Source organism: Ahaetulla prasina, chromosome 1, assembly GCF_028640845.1.
Source record: "Ahaetulla prasina isolate Xishuangbanna chromosome 1, ASM2864084v1, whole genome shotgun sequence".
NCBI lineage: Eukaryota > Metazoa > Chordata > Lepidosauria > Squamata > Colubridae > Ahaetulla > Ahaetulla prasina.
In genome coordinates, this window is record NC_080539.1 from 5,292,976 (window position 1) to 5,309,342 (window position 16,367).

General features: G+C 46.1%; 1 protein-coding gene across 1 annotated transcript in view; it reads left to right on the forward strand.

Annotated features, from left to right (window-relative positions):
• Window positions 1–16,367, forward strand: part of NXN (nucleoredoxin) — a 102,203-nt gene that overhangs the window by 64,654 nt on the left and 21,182 nt on the right. The window contains exons 3-6 of the mRNA XM_058164044.1: window positions 908–1,041; window positions 3,069–3,169; window positions 4,808–4,914; window positions 9,437–9,616. Coding sequence (XP_058020027.1) covers window positions 908–1,041; window positions 3,069–3,169; window positions 4,808–4,914; window positions 9,437–9,616 — 522 coding nt within the window. The remainder of the gene's footprint in view (window positions 1–907; window positions 1,042–3,068; window positions 3,170–4,807; window positions 4,915–9,436; window positions 9,617–16,367) is intronic.

The following is a 16,367-nucleotide window of genomic DNA, read 5'->3' on the forward strand; positions in this document are numbered from 1 at the left end:
AGAGACTGGCCCAAAGTTAACCCAACCTGTTTTCATGCCTGTGGCAGGACTAGAACTCCCAGTCTCCTGGTGATTGGCCCCAAATCACCTAGCTGGCTTTCACAACTACGGTGGGACTAGAACTCACCGTCTCCTGATGATTGGTCCAAAGTCACCGAGCCAGCTTTCATGCCTAAGGTGGAACTAGAATTCTCTATCACCAGGTGGTTGGCCCAAAGTCACCAAGCCGTCTTCCATGCCTAAGGTGGAACTAGAACTCACCTCGTGGTGATTGGCCCAAAGTCATATCTAAGGCGGAACTAGAACTCACCAACTCCTGGTGATTGGCCCAAAGTCCCCCAACCGGCTTTCATGCCTAAGGTGGAACTAGAACTCACCTCGTGGTGATTGGCCCAAAGTCATATCTAAGGCGGAACTAGAACTCACCATCTCCTGCTGATTGGCCCAAAGTCACCCAGCCGGCTTTCATGCCTAAGGTGGAACTAGAACTCACCTCGTGGTGATTGGCCCAAAGTCCCCCAACCGGCTTTCATGCCTAAGGTGGAACTAGAACTCACCTCGTGGTGATTGGCCCAAAGTCATATCTAAGGCGGAACTAGAACTCACCATCTCCTGGTGATTGGCCCAAAGTCACCCAGCTGGCTTTCATGCCTAAGGTGGAACTAGAACTCACCTTCTCCTGGTGATTGGTCCAGAGTCCCTCAGCCGGCTTCCATGCCTACGGAGGAACTACAACTCACTGTCTCCTAGTTTCTAGCCTGATGCCTTAACCACCGGACCGAAACTGGCTCTCGTTCAAGGAAAGCTGGGTGGGATATCAACATTTTAATTAAATTAAAAAAATTAAAAAATCTCTCGGCAGCACCAGCGACTCTTGACCATTCTCTCTCTTCTTTTCTCCCCCCAGGCCTGGAGTTCCCGTGGGGTCCTCGGCCGTTCAGCGAGGTGGTGGCCGGCCCCCTTCTCCGAAATAGCGGGCCTCCCCTCGAAAGCAGCGTCTTGGAAGGTTCCCACGTCGGGGTTTACTTCTCCGCTCACTGGGTGAGACCCTCACTTCTCCTTTGTCCTTTTCGGGGGGGGGGTGTCTCGGGGTGTGTGTGTCTCTCTCTATTTGCATCTCAGTTGTCCTGAATCTTTCCTCATTCCTTGAAAAATAGCACAAATTCGGCTTCAGGTTTGAATTCCTGGGAGTTCTCGACTTATAACTGGTTGCTTAGCAACCGTTTGAAGATCCGTCGGGCCTTCTAGAGGTGGGGGTGGGGGAATTTATGACCTGGAATCAAAGATTTTGATGGTTGGTGGGGGTCCAGGTCACATGACTGCACTTCTGAATCACTTACATACAGGTAGTCCTCTTCTTACGACCACAATGCAAACCTTAGATAAAGGTGGTCCTCATCTTATGACCACAATGCAAATCTTACATACTGATAGTCCTCGTCTTACGACCACAATGCAAACCTTAGATAAGTCTTACGACCACAATGCAAACCTTAGATAAAGGTGGTCCTCGTCTTACGATCACAATGCAAACCTTACATACAGGTAGTCCTCATCTTACGACCACAATGCAAACCTAAGATAAAGGTAGTCCTCGTCTTACGACCACAATGCAAACCTTACATAAAGGTAGTCCTCGTCTTACGACCACAATGCAAACCTTACATACAGGTAGTCCTCGTCTTACAACCACAATACAAACCTTAGATACAGGTAGTCCTCGTCTTATGACCACAATGCAAATCTTACATACTGGTAGTCCTCGTCTTACGACCACAATGCAAACCTTAGATAAAGTAGTCCTCGTCTTACGACCACAATGCAACCTTTACATGCAGGTAGTCCTTGTCTTACGAGCACAATTGAGCCCAACATTTCTGTTACTAAGTTAGTAAGGGAGTTTTCTCCGCGTTTTATGACTTTTCTTGCCACCATTGTTTTAAGTGAATCTTTGCCATTGTTAAATGAATCTATGGCTTCCCCACTGACTTGGCATCGCCTTCGTAATGTCGTAAAAGGGGATTGCATGATGCAGGGATACTGCAATTGTCATAAATACAAGTCCTCGGCCAGCGTCTGAGCTTTGTGACGACAGCAGTGGAGCCCGAAATTCCTGTCACTAAGCGGGACATGTGTTACTTTCCCCCTATTTTGCAACCTTTCTTGCCACGGTTGTTAAGTGAATCGCTGCCGTGAACTTAGTAGCACTGTCATTAAGTGAATCTGCCTTCCCCATGGACTTTGCTTGTCAGAAGGCCGCAAAGGGGGGATCACGTGACTCCGGGACACTGCGACCATCATAAAAACGAGCCAGTTAGCGTCGGAATTTTGATCCCCTGACAATGGGGCAGTGGCCACAAGTGCGAAAAAACAGTCACAAGTCGTTTTTTTCAGGGTGGTTGTAACTTTGAACGGTCACTAAATGAACTGTTGTAAGTCGAGGGGAACTACTGTGTTTCCCCGAAAATAAGACCCTGTCTTATATTTTTTTGAACCTTGAAATAAGCGCTTGGCCTTATTTTCGGGGAGGTTTTATTATTTTGGGGCGCGTGGAGCAAGACGGGGCCCCTCTTGCCGTCTTACCTGATTCTGTCTCCCTAACCCTAACCAGAGGAAATGGTGGGGACCGGCTGCGCATGTGTTTAAATATTTTCGGGAAGGGCTTATTATCAGGAGAGGGCTTATTTTCGGGGAAACACGACACCTGTTTTCTGATTCATCCTTCGCTTGTAACAGTGTTTATGTGGCTGCATTTGCTAGTAGTCCTCCATTTTGCTGAGGGAAAACTCACTTAAGTTTCTAGTCCTCCGCGTGTGTCAGGAGAAAAAAAACTGCCTTTTTTTTTAATATATCAAGAGATTCCCTAGAGCAGGGGTCTCCAACTTTGGCAACTTTAAGACTTGGGGACTCCAACTCCCAAAGCTGGCTGAGGAATTCTGGGAGTTGAAGTCCCCAAGTCTTAAAGCTGACAAAGTTGGAGACCCCTGCCCAAGAGGAGTGAATTTCTGAGCTGTTTGCCTCAATTATAACTCTTTTTTTTTTTAAAAAAAACTTTTTTCTGTCTGCAGTGCCCGCCTTGTAGAAGCCTCACTCGGGTCCTGGTGGAATCTTACCGGAAAATCAAAGACGCTGGTCAAAAATTCGAGATTGTCTTTGTTAGTGCAGACAGGTAATGGAGTATGAATCCCAAACTGTGGGGCATAAATCCTGTTTTACCTTTTTAGCCCTTTTTTATACCTGGGTGGAATGGAACTCAGTGAAGTACTTTGAGGCCTCCATTTTGTATAAAGGAGGAAGGGAGGGAGGGAGGGAGGGAGGAAGGAAGGAAGGAAGGAAGGAGAGAGGAATAAAAGAAAGAAAGGGGAAGGAAATAGAAAGGAAAGAAGGAAAGTTAGGAAGGAAGGAGAGAGAAATAAAAAAAGGAAGGGGAAGAAAAAGAGGAAGGAAGGAAGGAGAGAGGAATAAAATCCTTATGATTTATGATTTATGGCAATCCTTATGATTTATATTGATATATTGATCATCAATTGTGTTGTAAATGTAGTACCTTGATGAACGTATCTTTTCTTTTATGTACACTGAGAGCATCTGCACCAAGACAAATTCCTTGTGTCTCCAATCACACTTGGCCAATAAAAGAAAGGAAGGGGAATAAAAGACAGAGGAAGGGAAGGAAGGAGAGAGGAATAAAAGAAAGGAAGGGGAAGGAAAGAGAGGGAGGGAGGAAGAAAGGAAGGAGAAATAAAAGAAAGTGGAAGAAAAGGGAGGAGAAAAAGGGAGGGAGGAAATAAGGAAGGAAAAGAGAAGAAGGAAAATGAAGAAAAGAGAAGAAGGGAAATGAGATGAGGGAACAAAGCACAGAAGGTTTGGAGAATGAAGAAAACGGAGGAAGACTGGAATGAATGAAGGTGAAATAAATAAGTGAAGTCAAGTGGAGAGAAGGAAGGAAAGAGAGAGACAGGGAGGAATATAAGAAAGAAAGGGGAAAAAAGAAAAGGGAAAGGAAGAGAAAGGAAGAAAAAAAGGAAGGAAGAACAAAAATGGAGGGAGGAAGAAAAGAAAGGAAGGAGTAATGAGGGAGGGAGGGAGGAAGACCGAATACACAGGTCGTAATAACTACAAGAGGGATCTTGGAGTCCTAGTGGACAACCATTTAGATATGAGCCAGCCGTGTGCAGCAGCTGCCAAAAAAGCCAACACAGTTCTGGGCTGCATAAACAGAGGGATAGAATCAAGATCACGTGAAGTGTTAGTGCCACTTTATAATGCCTTGGTAAGGCCACACTTGGAATATTGCATCCAGTTTTGGTCGCCACGATGTAAAAAAGATGTTGAGACTCTAGAAAGAGTGCAGAGAAGAGCAACAAAGATGATTAGGGGACTGGAGGCTAAAACATATGAAGAATGGTTGCAGGAACTGGGAACTGGGTATGTCTAGAAGGAGAAGAAGGACTAGGGGAGACATGATAGCTGTGTCCCAATATCTCAGGGGTTGCCACAAAGAAGAGGGAGTCAAACTATTCTCCAAAGCACCTGAAGGTAGAACAAGAAGCAATGGGTGGAAACTAATCAAGGAAAGAAGCAACTTAGAACTAAGGAGAAATTTCCTGACAGTTAGAACAATTAATCAGTGGAACAACTTGCCTTCAAAAATTGTAAATGCTCCAAAACTGGAAGTTTTTAAGAGATTGGGCAACCATTTATCTGAAATGGTATAATAAGGTCTCCTTCCTGAGCAGGGGGTTGGACTAGAAGACCTCCAATGTCCCTTCCAACTCTGTTATTCTGATTCCCGTGTCGCCTGCAGGTCGGAGGAGTCGTTCAAACAATATTTCAGTGAGATGCCCTGGTTATCGGTCCCTTACCCCGATGAAGGACGGCGGTCGCGTCTCAACCGGCTATATGGCATTCAAGGTACGTGAAAGTAAACCCCTTTTTGGATTTTATCAGGTCTGATGGTTTCTTTGGGGCATTTCCACTTAACCCAGGGGTGAAATGCTCCCAGTTCGCTCCGGTTCGGGCAAACCGGTAGTGATAATAAACTACCGGTTTGCCCGAACTGATAGTAAAATATACTTTAAAGAGATAAGAAAAAGGTTCCAACGATCACAGCTGTGCCGCGCGATCGTCGTAACCTTTTTTTAAAACTTTTTTAAAGCATTTTTTTTACTACCAGTTCCGGCGAATAGGTAGTAAAAAATGCTTTAAAAAAGTTTTTTTTTAAAAAAAAAAGGTTCTGAAGATCACACGACACAGCTGTGATCGTCGGAACCTTTTTTCTTTTACTTTTTTAAAGCATTTTTTTACTACCTATTTGGTGGAGCCAGTAGTAAAAAAGTGCTTTAAAAAAAGTTAAAAAACAAAAGTTGGCCACACCCACCCAGTCACATGACCCCCCAAGCCACGCCCACAAAGCCACGCCCACAAATTTTTAGCGACAAATTTTACTTTCACCACTGACTTAACACTAACCCTAACACACAAAATAAACACACACACTGTCTTTCTGGATCAGCTTATCTGTTCTAGCTTCTTTCCTAACTAAAATGAAAAATAACAGTGTAATATAAATATAAAGGTCATAATTTTTTTTTTTTAATTTGAATTTATATCCCGCCCTTCTCCGAAGACTCAGGGCGGCTTACACTATGTCAAGCAATAGTCTTCATCCATTTGTATATTATATACAAAGTCAACTTTATTGCCCCCAACAATCTGGGTCCTCATTTTACCTACCTTATAAAGGATGGAAGGCTGAGTCAACCTTGGGCCTGGTGGGGCTTGAACCTGCAGTAATTGCAAGCAGCTGCTGTTAATAACAGACTGTCTTAGTCTGCTGAGCCACCAGAGGCCCAGCAGACTAAACTGGAACGCTTCCATCATTCGTCAAAAATTAAAAAAATTAACAAACTCAAAAACTCAAAAGGTAGACTTGATGGCATACTAGGTCTTTTCTTGCCACCTATTTTCGATGTTTCTATGACTCGCCGTGCGACCGTTACTGCCCGGCTGAATTATGGTCGTAAGTAGAGGACTAGCTGTCCATTAGAACAGTCACAACAACCCTGCGGAGGGAACACTAAACATCAGTTGGGGAACACGCTGCTTGGATGCTTCCCAGGCCCCCAGAAAACCTGAAAATGTCAAATTGCGTTATTCGCACAACCACCCTGCAGTGTACAGCTGGTCCTCGACTTACGCCCACAATGAAACCAAAACATTTCCGTTGCTAAGTGAAACATTTGTTAAGTCAGTTTCGCCCCATTTGACGACCTTTCTTGCCACCGTCGTTAAGTGAATCGCCGCAGTCGTTAAGTTGGTCACACAGTTGTTAAGTGAACCTGGCTTTCCCATGGGCTCGGCTTGCCAGAAGGTCGCAAAAAGGGGATGGCACGATCCCGGGACACACCGCAGCCGTCATAAGTATGAGTCCGTTGCCCAAGCGCCCGAATTTTGATCCCATGAACGTGGGGAGGAAATCCTGCGACGGTCGTAAGTGTGAATAACGGTTCTAAGTCATTTTTTTCCAAGTGCTGTTTTAACTTTGAACGGTCACTCAGCGAACTGTCGTAACTGTCTCTACTAAGGAACGGGGTTTTTTTTTGGGGGGGGAAATGCTGTATTTTAGCTCATTTGGGAATTGGGGGTGGGGGAGAGGGTCCAGGTTTTCCTGCCTCCTGGGGAATCCGGGTTCTCTTAAATCAACCAAGAATCGCATTTGCCTTTTCAACTGCGGCATCACGCAAGTGGCCCGGGGTGTGTCTATGCGGGGGGGGGTGTGGGGTGTCGGACAGCCTGTTGTGGTTGCGGGTTTTGCCGTCCCTGCTGAAGAGGGAGGGAGGAAGGAAGGGGAGGGAGGGCGGGAAGGGCCGTGGCCGCATCCGGCAGGAAATCCGATTCCAGAACAGCTGAAGAACAGGTGGCTGCCGCCTAACCTGGATCCGGTTTCTCTCCGGCAATTTGTGGATTTGACAGCAAGAGAAAAAGGACAGCGAAGAGTCTCAAAAGATCCTGAAGGGCTAAAATAGAAAGGCTGCGACTTCCTTTGAGGCACTTTTCCCAACCCATCTTAAAATCTGGGAAACAAAAAACAAAAAACCCCAGCCTTTTGCAGGTTTCCTCCCTCCCTCCCTCCTTCCTTCCTTCTTCCTCCTTCCGTCCTCCCTCCCTCCCTCTTTCCTTCCACTTCCTTCCTTCCTTCTTCCCTCCCTCCTCTTTCCTTCCTACTCCTTCCTTCCTTCTTCTTCCTTCCTTCCTTCTCCTCCCTTCCACTTTCTTCCTTCCTTCTTCCCGCCCTTCTTCCTCCTTCCTTCATTCTTCCCTCCCTTCCTCCTCCTTCCTTCCACTTCCTTCCTCGTTTCCTTCTTCCTTCCTTCTTCCCTCCCTTCCTCCTCCTTCCTTCCACTTCCTTCCTCCTTTCCTTCTTCCTTCCTTCTTCCCTCCCTTCCTCCTCCTTCCTTCCACTTCCTTCCTCCTTTCCTTCTTCCTTCCTTCTTCCCTCCCTTCCTCCTCCTTCCTTCCACTTCCTTCCTCCTTTCCTTCTTCCTTCCTTCTTCCCTCCCTTCCTCCTCCTTCCTTCCACTTCCTTCCTCCTTTCCTTCTTCCTTCCTTCTTCCCTCCCTTCCTTCTCCTTCCTTCCACTTCCTTCCTCCTTTCCTTCTTCCTTCCTTCTTCCCTCCTCCTCCCTCCTTCCCTCTTCGTCCTTCCTTCCTTCCTCCTCCTCCTTTCCTTTTTCTTCCTTCCTTCCTTCTTCCCTCCCTTCCTCTTCCTTCCTTCCTTCCTCTCTTCCTCCTCCCTCCTTCCTTCCTTCCTCCTCCTTCCTTCCTCCCTTCTTTCCTCCTCCTTTCCTTCTTCCTCCTTCCTCCCTCCCTCCCTCTCTCTTTCCTCCCTCCCTTCCACCCTTCTCTCTCCTCCCTTCCTCCCTCCTGCATCCTTTTCTCTGAGAATCGTACATGCCGTCTTGAGTCCAGCAAATTTGAGTTATTGCAATGGACAGTGGACACCCTCTGCCCTTCGTTGCACGCCCGTTGCACAAGGAAAATCCCAGCTGCTAATTGCACAGACGGGTTTGGGTCCTGAAGTGCAGTGGGCGGAGTAAGGCAGAAGAGGCTCAAATCAACTTCTTCTCCCAAGAGGCTTTGGTTAGTTAGTCCACAAATACACACAGATTCTTACAACAAGTCCATTTTTTCAACGTCGCTGAAAAAAGTGACATAACCATTTTTAAAACTTACGACCGTTTCAGCATCCCATAGTCATGTGATCAAAATTCAGCCGCTTGAGAACTGACTCGTATTTATGACAGTTGCAGTATCCCAGGGTCATGTGATCCCCTGCAGTGATTCACGTAACTAACTGTGGTAAGAAAGGTTGCAAAATGGGGCCAAACTCACTTAATGAATGTCTTGCTTAGCAACAGGAATTTTGGGCTCCATTGGGGTCCTAAGTCAAGGACTACCTGTACAGTGAACCAATGTTTATCAGCAACTTTAAGATATTTGGACTTCGATGCACGGAGTCTGCTTTAAGAGGGGTGGACTTGCACTCCCAGAATTCCCCAGCCAGCCTGCTTTAAGATGGGGGGACTTCAGCTCCCAGAATTCCCCAGCCAGCCTGTTTTAAGAGGGGTGGACTTGCACTCCCAGAATTCCCCAGCCAGCCTGCTTTAAGATGGGGGGACTTCCACTCCCAGAATTCCCCAGCCAGCCTGCTTTAAGATGGGGGGACTTCAGCTCCCAGAATTCCCCAGCCAGCCTGTTTTAAGAGGGGTGGACTTCCACTCCCAGAATTCCCCAGCCAGCCTGCTTTAAGATGGGGGGACTTCAGCTCCCAGAATTCCCCAGCCAGCCTTCTTTAAGATGGGGGGACTTCCACTCCCAGAATTCCCCAGCCAGCCTGCTTTAAGATAGGGGGACTTCTGCTCCCAGAATTCCCCAGCCAGCCTGCTTTAAGAGGCATGGACTTCCACTCCCAGAATCCCCCAGCCAGCATGCTTTAAGAGGGGTGGACTTCCACTCACAGAATTCCCCAGCCAGCATGTTTTAAGATTGTTGGATCTTTATGATTTCTTGAAGCAAAAAGAGTTTTTTACCTGTAAATGATCATTACCCCATAATTTGGAAAATTTAAAAAACTTTGATTCCATCAAAATTTAGGAACAGAACTTTATTGATCTCAGATTAATAATGGGCCCAAATCTGTCAGGATCAAAAATGTATCTGACTAATTGTATTGCTTTTGTGAATCGAATAATTTTCTTAATAGATTGTGGGAATGCTGTGTAGACATAGTATATCTTGACTTTAGCACAACGTTTGACTTCAAGTACCGGGCGATGTGAAATATAGCACATAAGATGACACAACGTGGTTACTTTCTCTTCCTCCTTAAACCTTCTCTTTATCTTTTGTTTGTTTTTCATTTTGTCCGATCGCAGGTATCCCGACTCTTATCATCCTGGACACTAAGGGAGACGTCATCACTCGACAGGGCCGAGTCGAGGTCCTGAATGACATTGAATGCCAGGAGTTCCCCTGGTACCCCAAGCCTGTCTTAGAGCTGACCGACTCCAACGCTGTCCAGCTCAACGAGGGTCCTTGTCTTGTCCTTTTTGTAGGTATGCAAACCGCCCACCAACCCCCTCTGAATGCCAACATCCCCCACCCCCCAAGAAATCGGAGTTTTGCTGTCGTTTAGTTTCTCTTTTGTCAACAAAAAAGGCCTCATGAAGTTTCTAGAATAGAATAGAATAGAATAGAATAGAATTTTTTATTGGCCAAGTGTGATTGGACACACAAGGAATTTGTCTTGGTGTATACGCGCTCAGTGTACATAAAAGAAAAGATACATTCAGAATAGAATAGAATAGAATAGAATAGAATTTTTTATTGGCCAAGTGTGATTGGACACACAAGGAATTTGTCTTGGTGCATATGCTCTCAGTGTACATAAAAGAAAAGATACGTTCATCAAGGTACAACATTTACAACACAATTGATGGTCAGTATATCAATATAAATCATAAGGATTGCCAGCAACAAGTTACAGTCATACAGTCATAAGTGGAAAGAGATTGGTGATGGGAACTATGAGAAGATTAATAGTAGTGCAGATTCAGTAAATAGTTTGACATTGTTGAGGGAATTATTTGTTTAGCAGAGTGATGGCCTTCGGGAAAAAACTGTTCTTGTGTCTAGTTGTTCTGGTGTGCAGTGCTCTATAGCGTCGTTTTGAGGGTAGGAGTTGAAACAGTTTATGTCCAGGATGCGAGGGGTCTGTAAATATTTTCACGGCCCTCTTCTTGATTCGTGCAGTATACAGGTCCTCAATGGAAGGCAGGTTGGTAGCAATTATTTTTTCTGCAGTTCTAATTATCCTCTGAAGTCTGTGTTTTTCTTGTTGGGTTGCAGAACCGAACCAGACAGTTATAGAGGTGCAAATGACAGACTCAATAATTCCTCTGTAGAATTGGATCAGCAGCTCCTTGGGCAGTTTGAGCTTACTGAGTTGGCGCAGAAAGAACATTCTTTGTTGTCCTTTTTTAATGATGTTTTTGATGTTAGCTGTCCATTTGAGATCTTGCGATATGATAGAACCCAGAAATTTGAAGGTTTCTACTGTTGATACTGTGTTGTCAAGTATTGTGAGAGGTGGAAGTATGGAAGGGTTTCTCCTAAAGTCTACCACCATTTCTACGGTTTTGAGTGTGTTCAGTTCCAGATTGTTTTGGTTGCACCACAAGGCTAGTCGTTCGACCTCTCGTCTATATGCGGATTCGTCATTGTCTCGAATGAGACCAATCACTGTTGTGTCATCTGCGAACTTCAGTAGCTTAACAGATGGATCGTTGGAGATGCAGTCATTGGTATACAGAGAGAAGAGAAGTGGGGAGAGCACACAGCCTTGGGGTGCCCCTGTGCTAATTGTACAGGTATTTGATGTGATCTTGCTTAGCTTCACCTGCTGCTTCCTGTTTGTTAGAAAGCTTGTGATACAATTCCTCATGATTGCAAAGAGATACTTCTGGGGACCAGTTCTTAGTGGAAGCAAAGCCTTCTGTAAAAGTAGCTACGTTTGGTGAAGTTTATAGCCCTCATGATTGTAAAGAGAAACTTCCGGGGACAAAAAGATACATCCGGGGACCAGTTCTTAGTGGAAGTGTAGTCTTCTGTAAAAGTACTTAAGTTTGGCGAAGTTTCTAGTCCTCGTGGTTGCAAAGAGATATCTATAGGGACAATTTCCTGGTGGGAATGTAGTTTTCTGTAAAAGTTCTTATGTCTGGTGAAGTTTCTAGTCCTCATTGCCAAGAGATACTTATGGAGACAATGTGGAAGTGTAATTTTTTATAAAGGTACTTATGGTAAGTCTGTGGAAGTTTCTAGTCCTCGTGATTGCAAAGAGATACCTGTAGGGACAATTTCCTGGTGGGAATGTAGTTTTCTGTAAAAGTTCTTATGTCTGGTGAAGTTTCTAGTCCTCATTGCCAAGAGATACTTATGGGGAGAATGTGAAAGTGTAGTTTTATATAAATGTACTTAAGTCTGAGGAAGTTTCTAATCCTCATGATTGCAAAAAAGATACTTGCGGAGACAATCTCCTGGTGGAAGTGTAGTTTTCTATAAAAAGACTTAAAAGTCTGATTAAGTTTCTAGCTCTTTTGATTGCAAAGAGATACTTACGGCACAGTTTTGTGGTGGAAGTGTAATTTTCTGTAAAAGTACTTAAATCCAAGGAAGTTTCTAGTCCTCGTTGCAAATAGACACCAGCGGGTGGTGAACGCGTAGTTTTTTTTTGTTTGTTTTTTTGTAAAAGTACTCAAGTCTGATGAAGTTTCTAGTCCTCACGATTGCAAAAGAGAGACATCTGTGGGGATGGTTGATGTCCAAAACATGAGGAGGCTGAATTTAAGATTCTTGCCACCTTAAGAAATGGACTTGTAGGAAGTCTGTCCTCTTTTAACTCCCGAGGGGTTGATTAGCCACGTGCCCAACGAACGAAAATGTGTTTTACGTGCTCCACACCGGATCAACCGAATGTGCCATAGCCCAGGAGTCTCCAACCTTGGCCACTTGTAAGACTTGTGGACTTCAACTCCCAGAATCCCTCAGCCAGCAAAGCTGGCTAAGGAATTCTGGGAGTTAAAGTCCACAAGTCTTAAAGTGGCCAAGGTTGGAGACCCCCTGCCCCGTAGCCTGTCATTATTTTGTGCTGTGCCCTCTTCTGCTCGTCTCTGGCCCACAGTTCAAACTTCCTCCCGCAGTTCCTGTTTTAAAAGCGGTGATTTGCTTCGTGTCCCAACCTACAGAAGGTATAAATAAACGGAGGCACAGAATCCAAATCACGCCAGCTATTAGCGCCGCTTTATATAAAGCCTCGGTAAGGCCACGCCTGGAATCCTGCATCTGGTTTTGGTCACCGCATTACCAAAAAAAAAAAAAGATTTTGAGACTTTGGGGATGACAAAAAAAAGGGCAAAGAAGAGCAACTAAGAGGATTAAAGGCCTGGAGACTAAAAATGTATGAAGAACGGTTGCAAGATTTGGGTTCAGTCAATTTAGAGCAGAGGTCTGCAACCTTAAACACTCAAAGAGCCATTTGGACCCGTTTCCCATAGAAAAGAAAACACCGGGAGCCACAAAACCCTTCCCGGGCCTGACTATTTCTTGAGCGGCCACAAAACGAGCATGTATAGTCAATTTTTTTTATTTATTTGCATTTATATCCCGACCTTCTCCGAAGACTCAGGGCGGCTTACACTATGTCAAGCAATAGTCTTCATCCATTTGTATATTATATACAAAGTCAACTTATTGCCCCCAACAATCTGGGTCCTCATTAAATTAAACTAAATTAAATTAAATTAAATTAAACGTTCTGTTTCCTTCTGAAACTTTTCTTTTCTTGGATTTATCCACGGTTGGCCTACCGGGGGTTGAAAAACTCAATAAATTGTGTGTCGGTGGGTGTCGCGCATTGGTGGTTGTGATGCGTATTTTGAGTGACAGGGAGCCGCAGCAGAGGGGGGAACGAGCCACATGCATCTCCAGAGCTGCAGGTTGCTGACCCCTGGTCTAGAGCAGGGGTCTCCAACCTTGGTCCCTTTAAGACTTGTGGACTTCAATTCCCAGAGTTCCTCAGTCAGCTTTGCTGGCTGAGGGACTCTGGGAGTTGAAGTCCATAAGTCTTAAAGGGACCTAGGTTGGAGACCCCTGGTCTAGAGAAAAGAAGGACTTGCGGGGTGGGGGGGACATGATAGCAATCTTCCAGTATTTGAGGGGCTGCCCCAAAGAAGAGGGGAGGGGGGTCAACCCGTTCTCCAAAGCACTTGAAAGCAGGAAAAGAAACAATGGATGGAAAGGAATCAAGGAGACATGGAACTGAGGAGAAACTTCCCAACTTTGGGCCTCTGGTGGCTCAGACTGCTAAGACAGCCTATTATTAACAGCAGCTGCTTGCAATTACTGCAGGTTCAAGTCCCACCAGGCCCAAGGTTTGACTCAGCCCTTCCATCCTTTATAAGGTAGGTAAAATGAGGACCCAGATTGTTGGGGGCAATAAAAGTTGACTTTGTATATAATATACAAATGGATGAAGACTATTGCTTGACACAGTGTAAGCCGCCCTGAGTCTTCGGAGAAGGGCGGGATATAAATGAAAATTAAAAAAAACCAAAACAGTGAGGACAATTAACCAGTGGAACAGCTGGCCACCAGATGTTGCAGGTGCTTCATCCCTGGAGGTTTTTTCAGAAGAGACTGGACAGCTATTCGTCTCAAACGGTAGACTTTTCTCCTGCTTGAGAAAGGGGTTGGACTAGAAGACCTCAAGGGTCCCTTGCGGCTCTGCTCTGGTCACACTACTTTTCCCCTGCCAGATACGACAGGTAGTCCTCGATTTACGACCGTTCGTTGAGCGACCGTTCAAAATTACAGATGTTGCACAAGGAAAAAAAAAGGAGTCTTGCAACCAGGCCTCGCACTTACAACCGTCGTAGCATCCGCATGATCACCTAATCAAAATTTGGGGCTTGTCACCCACATTGTAGGCAAGACGCCAATCTCATTGGACACTGCCATATGCGACTTTCCCAGCCGGCGTCAGACAAACGAAAGCCAGTTAGGGAAGCTGGACTGACTTAACAACGCTGTGATTCACTTAACAACGGTACATTTTTAAAAAGATTTGTGTCGGTCCTGTGCTGTTTAAATGAGGACTGAGGTCAGTCCTGCCAATTTCATGAATTCCGTTATAGAATTTCCACTGCTTTCTGCTAACAAGCAGTACTGTAGCCCTCGCCTTGCGGCCACAATTGACTCCAAAATTTCCGTTGCTAAGCGAAGCAGTTGTTAAGTGAGTTCTGCCCTATTTTATGACCTTTCTCGCCACAGAGTTGTTCAGTGAACCACTACAGTTGTTAAATCAGTAACACGGTTGTTAAGTGAATATGACTTTCCCATTGACTTTGTCAGAAGGTCTTGACAGAGTTGAAGTCCACCCATTTTAAAGCATGCTGGCTGGGGAATTCTGGAAGTCCACCTATCTTAAAGCATGCTGGCTAGGGAATTCTGGGAATGGAATTCGACCCATCTTAAAGCATGCAGGCTGGGGAATTCTGGGAGTGGAAGTCCACCCCTCTTAAAGCATGCTGGCTGGGGAATTCTGGGAGTGGAAGTCCACCCATCTTAATGCATACTGGCTGGGGAATTCTGGGAGTGGAAGTCCACCCATTTTAGAGCATGCAGGCTGGGGAATTCTGGGAGTGGAAGTCCACCCCTTTTAAAGCATGCTGGCTGGGGAATTCTGGGAGTGGAAGTTCACCCCTCTTAAAGCATGCTGGCTGGGGGATTCTGGGAGTGGAAGTCCACCCCTCTTAAAGCATGCTGGCTGGGGGATTCTGGGAGTGGAAGTCCACCCCTCTTAAAGCAGGCTGGCTGGGGGATTCTGGGAGTGGAAGTCCACCCCTCTTAAAGCATGCTGGCTGGGGAATTCTGGGAGTGGAAGTCCACCCATTTTAAAGCATGCAGGCTGGGGAATTCTGGGAGTGGAAGTCCAGCCCTCTTAAAGCATGCTGGCTGGGGAATTCTGGGAGTGGAAGTCCACCCCTTTTAAAGCATGCTGGCTGGGGAATTCTGGGAGTGGAAGTCCACCCATTTTAAAGCATGCTGGCTGGGGAATTCTGGGAGTGGAAGTCCACCCCTTTTAAAGCATGCAGGCTGGGTAATTCTGGGAGTGGAAGTCCACCCATTTTAAAGCAGACTGGCTGGGGAATTCTGGGAGTGGAAGTCCACCCCTCTTAAAGCATGCTGGCTGGGGAATTCTGGGAGTGGAAGTCCACCCATTTTAAAGCATGCAGGCTGGGGAATTCTGGGAGTGGAAGTCCAGCCCTCTTAAAGCATGCTGGCTGGGGAATTCTGGGAGTGGAAGTCCACCCCTTTTAAAGCATGCTGGCTGGGGAATTCTGGGAGTGGAAGTCCACCCATTTTAAAGCATGCTGGCTGGGGAATTCTGGGAGTGGAAGTCCACCCCTTTTAAAGCATGCAGGCTGGGGAATTCTGGGAGTGGAAGTCCACCCATTTTAAAGCAGGCTGGCTGGGGAATTCTGGGAGTGGAAGTCCACCCATTTTAAAACAGGCTGGCTGGGGAATTCTGGGAGTGGAAGTCCACCCATTTTAAAGCAGGCTGGCTGGGGAATTCTGGGAGTTGAAGTCCTCCCTTCTTAAAGCATGGCTGGCTGGGGAATTCTGGGAGTGGAAGTCCACCCATTTTAAAGCAGGCTGGCTGGGGAATTCTGGGAGTGGAAGTCCACCCATTTTAAAGCAGGCTGGCTGGGGAATTCTGGGAGTGGAAGTCCACCCATTTTAAAGCAGACTGGCTGGGGGATTCTGGGAGTGGAAGTCCACCCATTTTAAAGCAGACTGGCTGGGGAATTCTGGGAGTGGAAGTCCACCCATCTTAATGCATACTGGCTGGGGAATTCTGGGAGTGGAAGTCCACCCCTTTTAAAGCATGCAGGCTGGGGAATTCTGGGAGTGGAAGTCCACCCATTTTAAAGCAGGCTGGCTGGGGAATTCTGGGAGTTGGAGTCCACCCCTCTTAAATTTACTGAGTTTCAAAAACACAGCCCTGCTGTGACCCTCTCCGATAAAAATTCCTGCCACGTGGGAATGAAGGAATCGGCTTAGAGCAGAATTCCCCTCCTGCCGACGAACGCTCAGATCCTCCCTGAAGGGAAAGTCAAGACTTGTTTTCCTCTCTCCCGTACATGACAGTTCCATATGCTGCATTTGTTTCTGCTCCTGCCATCACAGGCACTCTTGTTCGCGCCCCGCTGTGTCTGAATGGGGTATTTGTGAAACCCCTGGAGCGCG